At 44.9% G+C, this 16276-nt stretch overlaps 1 protein-coding gene across 2 annotated transcripts in view; it reads left to right on the plus strand.

The window, feature by feature from the left end:
* CMTR1 (cap methyltransferase 1) overlaps positions 1-15893 on the plus strand; it is a 31785-nt gene extending 15892 nt beyond the window's left edge. For both annotated transcript variants that reach the window (XM_037405089.1, XM_037405091.1), the window contains exons 10-24: positions 814-932; positions 1176-1272; positions 2480-2612; positions 3149-3328; positions 3754-3810; positions 4781-4838; positions 5502-5570; positions 5944-6075; positions 6560-6682; positions 7371-7462; positions 8112-8180; positions 9641-9688; positions 10278-10390; positions 10919-11027; positions 12812-15893. In XM_037405089.1, the coding sequence (XP_037260986.1) occupies positions 814-932; positions 1176-1272; positions 2480-2612; positions 3149-3328; positions 3754-3810; positions 4781-4838; positions 5502-5570; positions 5944-6075; positions 6560-6682; positions 7371-7462; positions 8112-8180; positions 9641-9688; positions 10278-10390; positions 10919-11027; positions 12812-12944 (1532 nt within the window). In that variant the 3' untranslated portion in view covers positions 12945-15893. The remainder of the gene's footprint in view (positions 1-813; positions 933-1175; positions 1273-2479; positions 2613-3148; positions 3329-3753; positions 3811-4780; positions 4839-5501; positions 5571-5943; positions 6076-6559; positions 6683-7370; positions 7463-8111; positions 8181-9640; positions 9689-10277; positions 10391-10918; positions 11028-12811) is intronic.
* The last annotated feature ends 383 nt before the right edge of the window (positions 15894-16276 follow it).

Here is a 16276-nt window from a genome sequence, read left to right on the forward strand (position 1 = left end):
CTGCTGCTTGCTAGTCCTCCAGTTCAGTTAATAGAAGCTGTAGTTGTAGAAGATTTATAGGGACTAATACCGAATAGAAGTTCAGGCTTCTTCAAAGTCAGAATTGGTGAACTCTAGAATACACCTTAGATTAGCTTTCTGAAACACCCAGTTGGGAGACAATGTACCTTTCTTTAAAGAGAGCCATATGGGAAAACCATATGAACATTCACACACAATTCCCATTTCCCTTTCCCTACTCCGTTTATAAACTTCTTTGCAGGTTTTTTTATAGGGGTTGCTTTTTTAAAATTCCAGATTACATTGTGTTTGGCAATAGAATATTGTATTTCTTTGGAATGATTTGAATTCTTAGCAGAAGGTTGCCAATGCACAATGTAAATAATTTTGCCTTTTCTGTAAAAGCATGTTATTAACAAGTGAGCTGTGCAGTGAGATTGAGCCTTACATTTTTAGTATGTTCAGTATTCCTGTAATGAGAATATTATGTTGTCACGTAGTCAGTTCTCGCCTCAGGGGAGGGCAGTGAATGATTTGTTTTTCACTGAGGCTAATGTACAACTCATCATTTGAGCATGGTTATTATATGGCTTTGTTTAGCCCTGACCACACTGGGCAAAAAGCTGGATAATTTTACTAAATTAACAAGTATCTTTGGTGGTGAACAAGGGAATGTGTTATTGCTTATTCACCTGTCAAGGTCTGTGTAAATTCTGACTCAATGTTGATTGATTACAATAGATCACCTGTACATACTGATCTTTTGTCTGTACTTGCAAACGTGTTAGTAATTGTCTCCTCTCTTCCCCTTAGGAGAGGGAGGGATTGATGGAGATGGAGACATCACTCGCCCAGAGAACATTACTGCTTTCCAGAATTTTGTTTTGGACAATACTGATCACAAGGGAGTGCATTTCTTAATGGCTGATGGGGTTGGTCCATGTCTTTTTCCTCCTGCACTAATGACCAAAACTGATACCTCAGTCTGCATATAGTAGGATATTTGACATGTGTCCGTAGTTACAATGTGAAATTCTTCAAGGCTTGCCATTAAAATTCCTGGTGGCAGTGTAAAGAAACAGAAATTATCGTGATTCTTTGATTTAGCTGTACAGAATCCTTTGCTTGACCAATAGATCTGTGGAGATACTAATCATATGCTGTGTGCTTTGCAGGGTTTCTCAGTGGAGGGTCAAGAGAATCTGCAAGAAATCCTAAGCAAACAACTCATGCTTTGCCAGTTCCTTACAGCACTGTCCATTGTCCGGACAGGTATTTTTTATCCATTAATTTTCTTCCTCCTTCTCTAAGGTGTGGGTGCCATTGTGGAAGGACGCTGTACAATATTTATTAACATGCCATGAAGTCTGCTCTGCAGTGAGGCTAAGTTGCACAGAATTGAGTGTGTACGCATACATCCTGAGATGGTTGTCATGAAGCTAAGAGAACTGGGGCAGAAAAATAAGATTGTCTGTTTTGCTTTTAATTGAAAGAATGAGGTAAAATGCATTAGTTTAAAGCTTGTACAATGTGTTATGTTACGTAGCTGTCTCAGGCTAAGGTCACTAGTGTGATAACTGGACACTGTATCTGAGTTTTATGGCACTAGCTGGACCAGCTGCTTCCTGAATATTCTAGCAGGCTGGTTGGAACAGACAGTGGTGTTTATCCAGTTCATCCTTTCCTCTAACTTGTGGCTTTTTTCCTTTAATTCTGCAGTCTCTGTGATCAGAACAAGATGATGCCTCATGTAGTCTTAGCTGTACCTCACTGTTGCCAAATGATGAATGTTACAGCCTTCTCTGGTTTTGATGGCTCCTCTCTTCTGCTGAGTTTAGTTAGCAGTTGGTACTGATACAGAAGATAAAAATGCTCATTATGTTATTTACCTTTTGCCTTATGTTTAGAAGCTCCTTAGCAGTAGTCTCAAATGTGATAGCGTAAAAGGAACAACCTTCTCTAAGTCCTTCCTGTCTAGACAGAAAATTGACTGCTTTTTCCTTGGGGAAATTGGAAATCTTGTTTGGAGGCAAGGGGTAACATAGACTCTTTTCTTTCTAGATGGTGAGTTATTCTGTTTAGGTAACATTGGTTAGTTTTCTTCTCTGACTTGAGGTTTCCTGTTGCACCTATCAGAGCTCCTCTTCCACTGAGGCGTTTGCATAGCATGCTGCCATGCCACAGGGCACAGTTTGGGCCTGGAAGGGGAGGACGGGGGCTGTATAGAAGGTTTGCTCATGAGACGGCACGCATACTGATTTGGTTCTGGTCAGGGAAATGCTTTTCTCTTTGCAGCAAAATATGGGGTAGAAGGTTCGTGGAGCCCCATGGGCCCACTTCATGAGTGTGTTTTAGATACTGTTTGATTATGCTGAAAACACTCTTACCAGTTCTGCAGAAGACAAAGTTACTGAGGTGCCTGATACCTCCTTGTTTCCTTATAATCTGCTGGTATCGGTATGCTTCCTCTCTTTTCCAGGAGGACATTTTGTCTGCAAAACCTTTGACCTGTTTACTCCCTTCAGCGTGGGACTTGTTTACCTGCTGTATTGCTGCTTTGAGCGAGTGTGCATATTTAAACCTGTGACAAGCCGCCCTGCTAACTCAGAGAGGTGAGATTCTTGAGCACAAGGGACTACTAAAGAAACCCTGTCCTCTAAATACAGTCACAGATGGATTTGGGTAAGTCTAGTGGAAGCTCTGTGATCTGCCTTGATTGGCAGCTGTCTTGGAGGAGTAAGCATTTTAGATGCTTAGCAAATTACAGTGCTTGACAAGGTAAAGAAGATACTTGCCAAATTACCCTTCTGGGGAGAAAGCAGTAGATATATAACAAATTCTGTTTTGCGTGAAACAACTATGGTTCCAATGAAGCTAGAGCATATGTGTGTTATCGTTCTACCTGTCAAGTTTAGCAGAATCTATTTACTACTTGATGGAGATCTGTGGGTTTTTTCAATAGAGTTGAGCTTCCCAGTGTAGAAAATTTGTCATGACTTTGTGATAGGTGAGATTGCACCTTTCTAGGGGTACCCAGGAGGAAGGAATTCCTGGGATTTGGGAAACTGCCCTGATAATATGAATGTGGCAGGAAAGTTGGCTGTGTGGGAGAACTGAACTCCCATGATCTCTCTGCCTTGCTCTGCAGGTACGTGATATGCAAAGGGTTAAAGCTAGGGATTGATGATGTGCGGGACTATCTCTTCATGGTGAACATCAGACTCAACCAGCTGCGCAACTCTGACTTGGATGTGAATCTTGTTGTCCCATTGAACGTGATCAAAGGCGACCAGGACTTCTACGATTACATTATTCGGTCCAATGAAAAGTGAGTGCCCTTGGGCAATGAGGGCTGCTGGCTGTAGGCAGGTTAGCCAACATGGCTTTCAGTTGTAGCTTCTTGCACTCAGGGAGGTACTTCCTGGTGTTGCTACACTGCTCTGCTCCCTGAGGAGCTTAGTAGAGCAGAGGGACCGTGTACAGAGAGAAACACCGTATGCTGTTAGTGACTCTTTGGCCTCAGAGTACTGTGTAGAAAAGAAAGGAGGCTACAGCCTCATTCTTTACAGTGTACAGCCTCATTCTTTACAGTGGTCTTCCTGTCACTCTGAATCATGTCGGCAACGATTCCTCACTGCTCTGATCTAGACTGGCTTCCTCCTGTTGTCCCAGCACTCTTCCTTGTTTTGAACAGTAGAACAATCTTTGTAGTGATTAACTTGCTCTCTGACTGAAACTTGCCTTCTCTTTCAGCCACTGCAAAGTTCAGATAAAGGCACTGGCCAAAATTCGTGCTTTTGTTCAGGACACGTGAGTATATTCCTCTGGCTTTCGGTGAGGACTGAATTAACCTACTATATAGGAATTGCTTTGCCCTTCTTTAATGTGTTCTTGGTTTGAGCTGGTACTTGACATGGCCTTTGGAATCAGGAAAGCGAATAGTGCTTTTAGGTAGCTCAGTTTGTGTTTCTCCACGAGTTATTTGCAGAAACATGGGCAGCTGGAAGAGTCTTGAAAGTCGATGGTCTATTACCACCCTTGTCGAGAAGTCTTCCATACGTTGCATGATTTCTGATTACTGTAAGTGGGCCTGCTTCTTAGCAGGAATGTAAGCAGAAAAGTAACTCCCGGCTGGTATGTTCACTTCTACAGTAACCATCTAAACTGGGTGTATTTCATAGCTCTTCATTTTCTAGGGGCAGTTCAAAGCATCTAGGTTACACACCTAAAATTATGTAAAGCTTATGATGTGAATTTCTTGTGTAAAGGTAAAGCCATTGCGGTGTATAGCTTTTTCCCTGGTGTGACTTATCTGTGCAGATATAATACGTAGTAGAAAGCTGAGTGAGTCTGGTAGCCTGGAATTACCTTAAGAATTAATCCTAACGTTGGCACTGGTTTTTTGCGTGGCCTTCAGCCAGTCTTCATTGCTATTGCTATTTATAAACAGGGCTGTGTACCCTAGTTCTTGGAGATTAACTTAAGTTCATACTAATATAACTTCTTGAAAATATTGATGCCCAGTGGTACGTTCATGGGATGGAGTTGTGGCCGCTAACCAGTAGTGCAGACCGTGAAGCAAAGCTAAACGGGGATTGGAGATGGGTGGAGGGTGGGGAGGGAAGGCAGCATCCTCTTTTGTATAACCTGTTGAAGAACAGTGCATGTTTTTCATTCCCAAGCCAGCCACTGAAAGATGCAGGTTTCGTAGGGCTTGGATATGTAATGCTGCAAGAGCAAGGAGGTTTCACCTTCTTAACAGTCTGCTGTCTTTATCTAGGACACTGATTGAGCCACGGCAGGCTGAAATCAGAAAGGAGTGTCTCCAGCTATGGGGGGTAAGTAAGCTGCCAAGCAGGGAGGTTGTGAAGGTGTCCTCGCTATGGTGAAAGAAGAATGGAACTACAGTACAGATAGGACTGTCTAGCCAAAGGTTTAATATGTTGTCTTGTGGGAAAGTCAGCGACCATTTCAAGTTGTTTATGTTGGCAAACAGGGTGTTTCTGATTTGTTATGTCCATGGCTTAACTGAGCAGGCTTCTTTGCTGCAGTTGAGAATGTTTCATCATACGCAGAGTGAGCTCAGCACCTACTTCCCAAGCAGCAGAGCTCTGCAGGGGGTGGTTTTTTTTGTGAGTCTGCAGTTTCTCTTCCCTGAGGCATTGACTGCAGTGGGGCCATAGATATGGCAGTCAGTTTCACAGGCTAATTGTATGTCTTTGATTAAATAGTATTTCATTGTATCATGCATGAAATAATAGAAGATTTAATCTGAAACTTTCTGAAGTTGCTTGTTGTTTCCTGTGAGATGGGATATACCTACAATAAATTTGCAAAACACCTGAGAACTTTTATTTGCAAAATGAGCTCTCCAGTAACTGGAATCCCAAGAGCAGGAGTTTCAGGGAGCAGGATGTTCCATCATGTACTGAATTCAGGAAGGTTCTTATGAATGTGCCAAAGAATTACACTAATTGCCATTTGTTTGGATTTGGGTTTAGATTCCTGATCAGGCCCGTGTTGCTCCTTCATCATCAGATCCCAAGTCCAAGTTCTTTGAACTGATCCAGGTGAGACGATGAAGCAGCTAGTCATAGAATCATAGAATTGTTTTAGTTGGAAGGGACCTTAAGGATCCTCTATCTGCAACCCCCCTGCCATGGGCAGACACACCTGCCACTAGACCAGGTTGCTCCAAGCCCCATCCAAACCGGACTTAAACATTACAAGGGATGGGGCATCCACAGCTTCTCTGGGCATCCTGACCCAGTGCCTCACCACCCTCAGAGTATAGAATTTCTTCCTAATACCTAATCTAAATCTACCGCCTTTCAGTTATAGCCATCACCCCTTGTCCTGGATTATTGTTTCATGTAGAAGTTGCATTTACCTACCTGTTGATGTATTCTGTCTAATTTGCCTATGCCAAACTTTGCTCTTTAGGGCACGGATATTGATACGTTCAGTTACAAACCCACTCCTCTGAATTCCACTACACTGGAGAAAATTCGCCAAGTGTTAGATTACCGGTGTATGGTATCTGGAAGTGAGCAGAAGTTCCTCTTGGGGCTAGGGGTAAGTGCTGAAAACAGTCTGGGAGTTTTGCTGGTTAATTTCATTGCTGCTATTTTGTCTTGCGGTTTCATCCCATCCTTTCCTGTCCTCAAAGGCCAGAAAGGATCCCCATCAGCAGGCCCTGAGGCTGATACACATTTTATGTTTCTTTCTCCTGACTTCACTGCTTTTCACGCTAATTAACGCTGTTTTTGTAATCGCAGCCTGTGAAGAGACCTGTACTCTTACTGATGTCTCTAATTATCTTCACTGTCCTTTTAAAGGTGTTCTATTTCTGGTTCTTTGTGTGGGTATGAAAAGTCATTGGCAGATTAGCATCAGTGGTTTTGTTCCTTTGCTGTCGAGATCAAAGTTTTCCTTAAAACTTCTGACAAAGAAACTGCCTGTGACAAAAAGATTCTCTGAGGGCTGCTCTACAGTTAATCAATGGTCTCTCGTCCACCCCTGTCCTCACACTGAATCTGACTCTGCCTTTTACACACAGAAATCGCAGATCTACACCTGGGATGGCCGCCAGTCAGATCGCTGGACAAAGCTGGATTTAAAAACTGAGCTGCCACGGGATACCCTTCTCTCTGTGGAGATTGTTCATGAGCTGAAAGGAGAGGTAGGAGGCTATTCTCTCCCTTATCAGTGGCCACAAATACAATGAGCAGTTTTGTCCCATTCTCGGTAAGATACTGCAGAACAAATGTTTCGCTGTGTCAGGTGTAAGGTTTTTTTGTGTGTGTGATTCTTAGAGAAACTGTTTTGGATTAAGCTCCTTCTTTCTGTCCAATGCTATGAGCTTTTAACAATATTTTGAGAACACTTTGGACCTGCTGCTGTTGCCCTACGTGCAGCAGCACATAGGACGTTGCCAACATGACTTAATGTGTTCTGTGGCTCTTCAGGTACATGACTGCTCAGTAGTGATTGCACGCTTTGGGAAAACGATTCTTGTGGTGTATTCATAGTGTAAGCTGTTGCTACCTGGGAGTTTGGCATCTCAAATGAGGATGCTGTAGCGTGCTGGGCTTTGCCTTATCAGGTATCACAGCACAGAGAGAGCTGGTGATGGCAGCTGTGGTCCTGCTCTCTCTCATTCCCGAGATACAATTGTGTAGTTGAGATACACCAGATCCTGGAGGATGGCATGTTACTGTACAATGGACAGCAGGGAATTTGTGTGCTTCTAATAGCTGGACAGGTGCTTTCTGGCTAGAAGAGAATGTTGTCCTGTCAAAAAACGGGTTATAAATCGAAGCTGAAATAGCAACAGTCTGAGTAGTAAGTCTCTGTATTGCCCTCCCTAGGGTAAAGCCCAGCGAAAAATCAGTGCCATCCACATCCTCGATGTCTTGGTGCTGAATGGCAATGATGTTCGAAAGCAGCATTTCAACCAGAGGTACGTAGGATCTGGAGAAGCTTCTTGTAGACTTTCATGTACGCTACATGAGTAGGAGTGACTAGGAAACAGTGTTCAATCTAAAAGCAGAATGCTGAGCACAGGGAGACAAGTGCATTCAGCGGAAACACTACTATAAAGATGAACTGTGAGTGAACCCACTCTGAAGTGGAGTGCGTATAGCCTTTTCCTACTGTACCTTCTCTGTGTATGAGGGCAGGTCTAGCTCCTTGCTTGGTCTGGGGTGAGCCAGGCACAGTCTGCGTAAGCTGAGCACCCTGGAAATATGAATCGGCACAGCTGGTAACTGGCTGAGGGAGAAGGATTGAGCCCCTCTGTTTCTTTCCTCAGGGACACGATGTCTCTACTAGTCCTCATTCCTGCTTATATCAATGTGTTTGTCAGCATGTGGGCTTGTAGAGGAAGCTATGGAGACCCACCCTTTCCTAATGGATAACAGCCAGTATCACTGGGCATGGAAGTGGGAGGGCAGGGGGTGGGAAAAGTCTTGCTCTGTACCCATTTGGGCTAGCAATGGAAGCAGTCTGCATGTACTGAAGTGTCTAATCAGTTATTCTGCTGAAACTGTTACCTACCTGCTGTGCCAAATCTTGCTAAATTGCTGGATTCTCCTCCCATTCTCATTCAGGATTCAGCTGGCGGAAAAGTTTGTCAAAGCTGTTTCTAAACCTAGCCGGCCAGATATGAACCCCATCCGGTGAGTGACGACTCCCTCAGCCTGGTGTGCTTTGGTTTCAGGGTGGTGGAGGATGAAGATGAGCTGAAGGAGAGTTAAATTTCAAATTGAAATTCACAGTTCTGTTATATTCAATGGAAATAAGCTAAAAGCCCTTTAAATATCTAACATAAAGGTTGATAGTGGAGAAGCTGTGCCCTCCTTTTATATATCAGACAGTCATCTTTTCATCATAGGTGGACTGGCTGGTGCTGAGTTCAAGTATGTGTAGATCTAGCACCCAGTTAGCTTAATCATTGCAAAGACTTCTATGTCCATGTCTGCCCTGAAGGGTCAGCAGCAGTACAGAGATGCTGACTGTTAGTAGGTGAATGAAGTGCTGACCAGCATTTACAATGTCAGAACGGTTAGCCTGAGGAGAAGGCTTTAGTTACAATCCCAAGGAAGTTCCTGACAAAGGGCTTCAGCTTTGGTTGCCTCCTGACCTTCCATTTAATTAATTCTGCTAAGATGATGCGAAAGGGCATCATTGTGTTGAGTATCAGGTACTGTGGACGAAACAGCTTCAGTTTCAGAAGCTAGAAGCACCGTGATACTGAGACAAGCTGGTGGAAGGGGAAAGAGGATGTTCTTGGTGGCTTAATGAAAGATAATGAGTGGAATGTCAATTAAACTCAAGACAGATAGACAGTTGCAATAACTGGAGGAGCTCAAAATGTTGGGGAGGACTGAAAGTGAAGTGAGGAGGAGAGTTTTAGAAATGGGTTGTAGAGGGGTTGTTTGCTGCTCTTGTGAAAAGTTGTTCCAGTTGTGCTCTTTGAAGCCTGTCATGCTTGTAGCAGCGTGTTGGAAATGGGTGGCTGGGGTGTCAGATCAGAGGCAGTGCTTTTGAAACTTCCCGATTGTCTCTGACTCAGAACAACAACAAAAAAAGCAGTTTGACATAATAATAAGGGTGATGACTGCAAATCACATTTATTTATTTAAAAAAAAAAAAAGAAAAAAAGAAAAAAAGAAAGAAGCTGTTTTTACCTCAGGGTGACTAAGAGTTTGTGGTGTCCCTGCGGATAATAACACTAAGATCAGGCAGTTTAGTTTTACTGTGAGGCCAGCATGCCAAGGCCAGAACCTGCCTGGGGCTGACCTTGGTGAATTTACCTCATGGGAAAACAAAAGCACCTGACTTTCATTGTTCTTCCTCTTCTGTGTACTCAGCCTGATGTAAAAAATGCAGTTTCCTAAGCAGCGAGGATGCTGATATGCTGCTTACAGATCAGCCATGAGCATGCATGTGTCAATTTTTCTCAGGCCAGGAGAAATAAGGCACAGGAGAGTAAGATTGAGGAGAAGGGTGAACCTCAGTTATGCCTGACCACCTCATGCTGTACAAAATGAACTGTTTGACTGCACCCTGTAGCTGGGACAGAAAAAGAGGACAGTTTTAATATTTTTTTTAAATTGCGTTTTTGTCTTCCCCCTAGAGTGAAGGAAGTATACAGACTGGAGGAAATGGAGAAAATTTTTGTGAGGTAAGTGACCGGCACAAATGAGAGACTTCGGGGCCCATTGAGCTTATCGGCCACCAATGCCCAGGAATGGGAGGGATGTGCTGATCTGTGCTTCAGAAGTCCTGGAGAAAGAGGTGTTAGAGCTCATGTAGCTGGTAGCTGCTGTTTCTGAGATACTGCTGACTTGGAGCATCATCCGGCTGGGTTCTAATGCCATAGATGTGGCCAACACACTGCAACAGTAGGAGTGTCAACGGTGCTTGAGCTTGTAAGCAGAAGTGTCAGTGGCTTCTCAGTGGCTTGAAAGATTAAGAATTCATACCTGAAATGGGAACTCCATTTGGATTAAGTGTGGTAGATCATCACAGATCCTTCATTGCAACCCTCAGTTTGCTCCCTCATCTAGACAGCTCTGGCTGGTTTCTTTAGCCGTGTGGGGGAGGTAAGAGACTGAATTCTCCAGGATGTGATGATTTTGTCCTGTCATGTGCAGTGCTGTCAGTTTGCACTGTGATACTCTGGAGAGGGTGTGCAGGTTGCATGTTGTGTGCAAGAGGACGGTAAAGGAAGAAACGGGAAATCTATGTAATTGCCTTCTCTCAACATTTAGGTTAGAGATGAAAATCATCAAGAGTTCAGGAGGAGTACCCCGGCTATCCTACACTGGCAGAGATGACCGACATTTTGTGCCCACAGGGCTCTACATCGTGCGGACTGTTAATGGTAGGAAGGAGTCCCTGGTTTTATTTAACTTTTCTGCGTATCTTCAAGTAAAAAGTATTGGTGAGGCTCGCTGCTGTTGTAACGTGGTAAAAAATTAGTGGAAGTAATCCAATGGCTGGAGATGAACTCTTTGCATGTAATGAGGGTAGCCTGGACTTGGTTAAGGCTTAGGGTATTTATATGATAGGTTTTTCTGTAGTGAGTTGATCAGCTATTGTGTGGCTAATTTAATTTATTTACATGACTGACTTTTCTATTGAGATCATAATTTTTTAATCAAGAACATATTTTTCAGAGTACATGGAAATACCCTATTTTAAATGCAGGGAGAAGGGCATTTTCTCAGGGAATAGAGAACATCTAGGGAAGCAGGCCTTCTTGGGGGAGGGAAGGAAAAAGGAGTAAGAGAAAGATCAGAATTATTCTTATAGATTCCTCCTCCTTGCTTGCACTACGTGTGTATTCATACTGTGCTTTTTTTTCCCCCCCTTTCCATTTTCTGTCTGATTTCTGTGACTCTTCTGCAAGATCCCTGGACAATGGCATACAGCAAAAACTCCAAGAGGAAATTCTTCTTCAACAAAATGACTAAGGAAGCAACATACATCCTCCCTTCTGAATCCATCGCACCCTTTCAGTGAGTACAAGCCAGAGCTGAAGCTGTGGAAGGACAGCTGTGTGTGAGTTTGTGTGTGCCTCTCTATTCGGAAGGGAGTCCAGGGGTGCTGTGCTATGTTCTTCAGTTGTTTGCAGTGCAAGCACAGCTTGCTCACCAGCAGGGTATGCTGCAGAAGCTGGCGCCTTCTTAGACTTTCAGGAATCTGCTGATCTGGATTAGTGGATTTTGCAATTAATTGCTATGAATAACACAGATCTCTCAACTTTGTTCCCCTGTCTGCAGCAGAGTGCAAGTTGCTGAACCTCCCGGCACACAGGGAAATGGAAATTGAGCCCAGCAACTGTAATTTGCTGCATCTCTGTATTTTAAGATGCTTGAGTGGAAGTTGGTAATTTACAAGTAAATCCCAGTTCATTTAGTCCAGGCTCTGGAACGAGTTGTAGGTAGCTAGGAGCTGTTTAAAGAGTGGGAGAGAAAAGCAGGAGCTCCTTGGGAAGGGATGGAGTGGCTTTCCATTGGACAGTCATTAACACTGTGGCTGCTGAACCACACCTGTATCTGTTGAGTACTGGGCTAAGGCCATGTCTTAAGTACAGCAAATCCTGAGTCTGTGTGACACCTCAGGGCTCACGGTGTTGGAGATGTGCACACCCTGCCCTCAGGTAGTCTTAGGAGATGCCCTTCACCACCACTACCCCGGACTGTGCCTTTGAGCCAGGGCTTGATACAAAACAGGGCCTCCTGTTTGTCTCACTTTGAACTCCTTACCTACCTTACAGCAGTGCTCTTAAGAATCCTTAAACTTTCCTTAACCAGCTAAATGGAAGAACAGGCTTAAAAAGCAGATGCACATGATGCTTTTCCCCCCTGTGTGTCAGGATGGGGTTAGTTCTGCCTGTGCACTCTGAAGCAGGCCAGCATGAAACTGCCTGAATGGCTGAGGAGGTGGAGGGAGCACTTGTGTGGGACTCCAGAAGGGATGTGTTGTGGTTAGTGAGTACTAATGTGTCTGTAATTAGCCGTTGACATGTGCTCTTGTCGCTGTGCTAGTACTGCTTTGTTAGAAGAGTAGCACTAAATAAGCTATGAATATTAAGTGTCAGTAATTGTACAAAACTAAAGGCTGCTGTGTCGGCAGTAATTAGCAGCTCTGTTTTCATTATGGCTGGGCCTATGTTGATGCAGTGAGGGAGGGCTGTGCTTGATGGATGAGAGATGGCGTTGTAGGACCGGAACTCTGAGCAGCCAAGTTGAGGTTGGTTATTTCACATGAGGGGAAAGAGGGGATGATCCTAGCTGCTTTTGTGCAGCGTGAAGTGCTGGTCGTTTGCAAAGCTCCATAGGACAGCTATTACTGATTCTAGTAGGTTTGTGGTGAGTGATTAGATTGCTGCTGCTGGCAGACTTCTTAAATTCTTCATTAAGGCCATTTCCATTGCCTGCAATGACAGTTTCATCCTCTCAGGAACTTGGGGGGAGGTGGGGTTTTCCCTAATGACCTGTCTCCTTCCAGCAAATACTGAACTGAATCTTGAGTGGAACTAGAATTCACGAGTTTGTTTCCATGGAAATCTCTTAGGCTTGGAAGTTGCTATACCTTAAGGGCTGTAGGGTTTGTAAGGTGAATGAATGCACTGGTCTTTTCTTTTTTTCTCTCCTTCCTCTATGGCACACCTCAGTATATCTCTGTGTAACTCCCACTGCGAGGGCAGCTGACTCTGTAGTGCATTTTGTGGCTGGGATGACAGCGTTTTCCTTCCCCTCCCCTGCCAAACTAATCTTGCTCTCCTCTCTGCCCGCAGCGTCTGCCATTACAGCCGCCTCTTCTGGAAGTGGGGGGAAGGTGTCAAAGTACACGACTCTCAGAAAAGGCAAGATCCAGAGAAGCTATCAAAGGAGGATGTCCTGTCTTTCATCCAAGCGTACTACCCCTAACCCTGCTCTCTGGAGGGGTGCAGCAGGGCTGAGCCCAGCTTGGATTCTTCAGGGACTGATAAGACTGGGGAGGCACCGCAACTTCTACCCTGGTCTTCTCCAGAGCCAATTTCCTGGAGGTGATTGAACCAGGGGGTGGTATGCAGAAGGCAAAGGACAAGGCTCTACCCTGGCAGTGTATATAAGAGTACAGCCCAGGTGGCACCTGCTGCTGGAGTACCCATGGTGACTCCCGGAGCCAAAGCCTAATGCCCTTTTGTCCTGACCTACTGCATGCATGAGGCCAAGGGGCTGGCAGCTTTCTTTGCTCCTGTTCAAACATTCAGCGAGGTTTGTGGAGCTCTGTGTTTGCCAGAATTCTCCAGGCTTGTGCTTCCTTGGCCATGGGGGAAGGAGCAGAGATGTCTTGGTGGCAGAGCTGGGCAACAGCACACTGAAGTGGCCCTGCATCGTTCCTGGCAGCTGTCTGTCTCCTTGGCCTTGTCAAAGGCCTACACTACCCAGTGGAGGGTGTTAGCTCATTGAGGAATGCTAGCTTTGGGATGCAAGTATGTATTCTTGTTGGTGTCTCCAACACCTCGGCTTATCAAGGCACTTGGCTGGCCTGGTAGTTCCTATGTGATGGTACCCTGCTGGATAAAGGCCAACCCAGGTGATGAGTAGAGTTCCTGGTACAGAGTTGATACGCTCAGTGCCAGGGCTTTGTCTCAGACTTCTAGAAGCTGCTGTGACATGGATTTCCGCTCTCCAGGTCAGTGACAGACCCTGAGCTGGAAGCCTGAGGTTAATTTGTGAACATGTCTATGCCTGAACATGTCTATGCCTCATGATGCGTCTGAGACCAAGGTGCTTTGGTTCTTGGTACTCGAAACTATTACCCAAATCTTCTGAAAGGAAAGTGGATGTGGGAGGGAAAGACACAGGAAGGCTGGGATGCTGGATATCTTTGGAGGAATGATGGGAATGTCTGACTTAAAAAAAAAACAAAACAAAACAAAAAAAAAAACCCCAAAAAACCAAAAACCCAACCAAAACCCAACACATCAGGGCTTTAGTGAAAAGAGATCTTGACTTTGACCATGTTGGTTAATCAGAAGAAATCCTGCCCCCTGATTGCCCACTGGAAACTTTTTACATGTCAGAGTGGGCTTTAAACCCCTCCATGTTTCATTTGGCCCTGGAACTGCATCTGGGGTGAAGGCGCAGAGCTGTGAAACTCTTAGCATGGTGTTTGTGTGTCAGCAGACTTCTCCATGCACTTCTGTGCTGGGCTCAAAGTTGTCTTCTGTTGCATGTTTTACCTTCACTTCTGGCTTCCATGGCACTCTTGCCAGGTCTTCCACATAAATCAGAAGATCACACACACAGTTGACAGCTTTTGGCCAAGCAACAAAATCGCCCCATTTGTTACGTTTTGTTCTTGGCTTGTTTTTAAACACAGGCTGGTAGTAGGGAGGAAAGTGATTTAGGGGTTGTCTGAACTGTGCCTTAAAGAAAGCTATAGTTCTGCTAGAATCTATAGCCATTGTGCAGATTCTTGTTTAATTCTCTCCACACCCATATGTATGATTTGAACAAGCTTTATGTAGCAAGACATGGGAATTTTGACTTGTAGGTATACAGGTGCATGGGTGCTGTATGGCCTACCCAAAGAATTAAGAACAAGGATGGCATGTTGTTGAAGTCCCACCTCTGCCCTCCAAGGCCCAGCATCATGCGTAGGTTTAGTGGTCACTCTCAGCACGCAGCTGAGTATCATCCTACAAGCAGGCTCTGCTCTCTGAGCCTGGAGCACTTCCATGTCTTCACAAGCAAATTGTCTCCATATAACCATGTATTAATTCTCTACAGTTTGGTATAAATGAACTTAACAGCTGCAGCTCCTTGCACCAGAGAAAGTTACATGCAGGCTTGATCACTGTGGAACACAACCCTGGCTAAAGGAGCAGCACAGAAGTTGGCACGATCTGTAGGTTAATGGAAACTGGAGGAGGCAAAGCTTGGGAGTGGATGGGAGGTTAGCTTACGAATAGATCGCCCTGCATATAGTGCAGGGGAGCTGTTGTTTCTTCTCAAGCTCTGGCTAAAAGTGAAGTGGGTCAAAGCTGTTTTTTCCACGTTGGTGACTGTTAGCTCCCAGAGGTCTGCAAAAGCAGCTTAGAGACGGCGTGCTGTTAGTGCATCCTCTTGCTCACCTGCAGCCCCCTCTCTGCTCTCAAGCATTGGTAAAATGAACGAAAGAAAGGATGGTCCTTCCTTCCCCGAAGAACAGGCCCGTCACTGGCAGTTTTGTTTTGGTAAAGGCACTTTTGTAACAGATGAGGCGCAATCCCTCCCACTGGGCAATGAAGACCCTCCAACTGTGTGGTTTCCAGGCCTGTGTGCAGTTGGCTTTTTAAACCAACCAGTAATTTGAGTTCTGGTGCTTCTTCGGACTACCATACAGCTATTCCAATGCCAGCAAAGCATGCTGCTCCCTTTGCCAGGATCCTTTGCTAAGTGTTGTCCTCCACTTGGGGCCGTGGTCTCCTGCAGGCTGGCAGACAGAAGGGTGGCTAGGAATACATTAGGGTCTAGAGTACAGGCCTCTGAGGGTACAAAAAAGCCTGGCTGTTAGCCTGCAGGCTAGCTTTTATGGACAGATATGTTCTGTTGACCTAGTTGCCTCCAGCTCCTCCTGATATTAATTTGTTTTTTAATTTTATTTTTGATGCACTGAACCTGCATTCCCCCTTCAAGAAGGCAAGCATGAGCCACCATGCTACTTGCTTCTGTGTTGCAGGGTAAATATAGAGGGATTATGTGGGGAAGGGGGGGTGAGAAAGGTCTTGCCGAAGGGAATGTTTATGTACATTAATTGCACAATGTATTGTTATTAGGCTGTGTATCATTTTGCGTTGACACCTCTGCTTTCATTGTCTCTATTACCAATACAGCCCCTTTAGTTCACAACAGTGCTTGTTTACTTCACCTCCCCAAAACTTCTGGCCAGCTGTGTGGATTAGTGTGAAGACGGAGAAATGCCTTGCACAGCTAAATTTTCAAGGCAGTCCCCTTTTAAAGGCTTTCCTGGGAGCACACTAAGGGCTACCTGGTGTATGTCACTGCATCAGAATGAGATAGTACTATGGGGACGGTCTCCAGCACTGCTCTGCAGTGTGCTAGGCTGCTTTTCTACTCAAAGGAAGCAAATACTAAAGTAGGTTCCAGGCTACAGCAGACCAATAACCCACGGTTGAAACCTCTCTGACCAGGGATGTTAAGTGCCTAACCCAGCCTAGGCTTACTGTAGTACAACGTGTGCCAGGGGGAGATGGTAGGACGAGACTATA

Source organism: Falco rusticolus, chromosome 12, assembly GCF_015220075.1.
Source record: "Falco rusticolus isolate bFalRus1 chromosome 12, bFalRus1.pri, whole genome shotgun sequence".
NCBI lineage: Eukaryota > Metazoa > Chordata > Aves > Falconiformes > Falconidae > Falco > Falco rusticolus.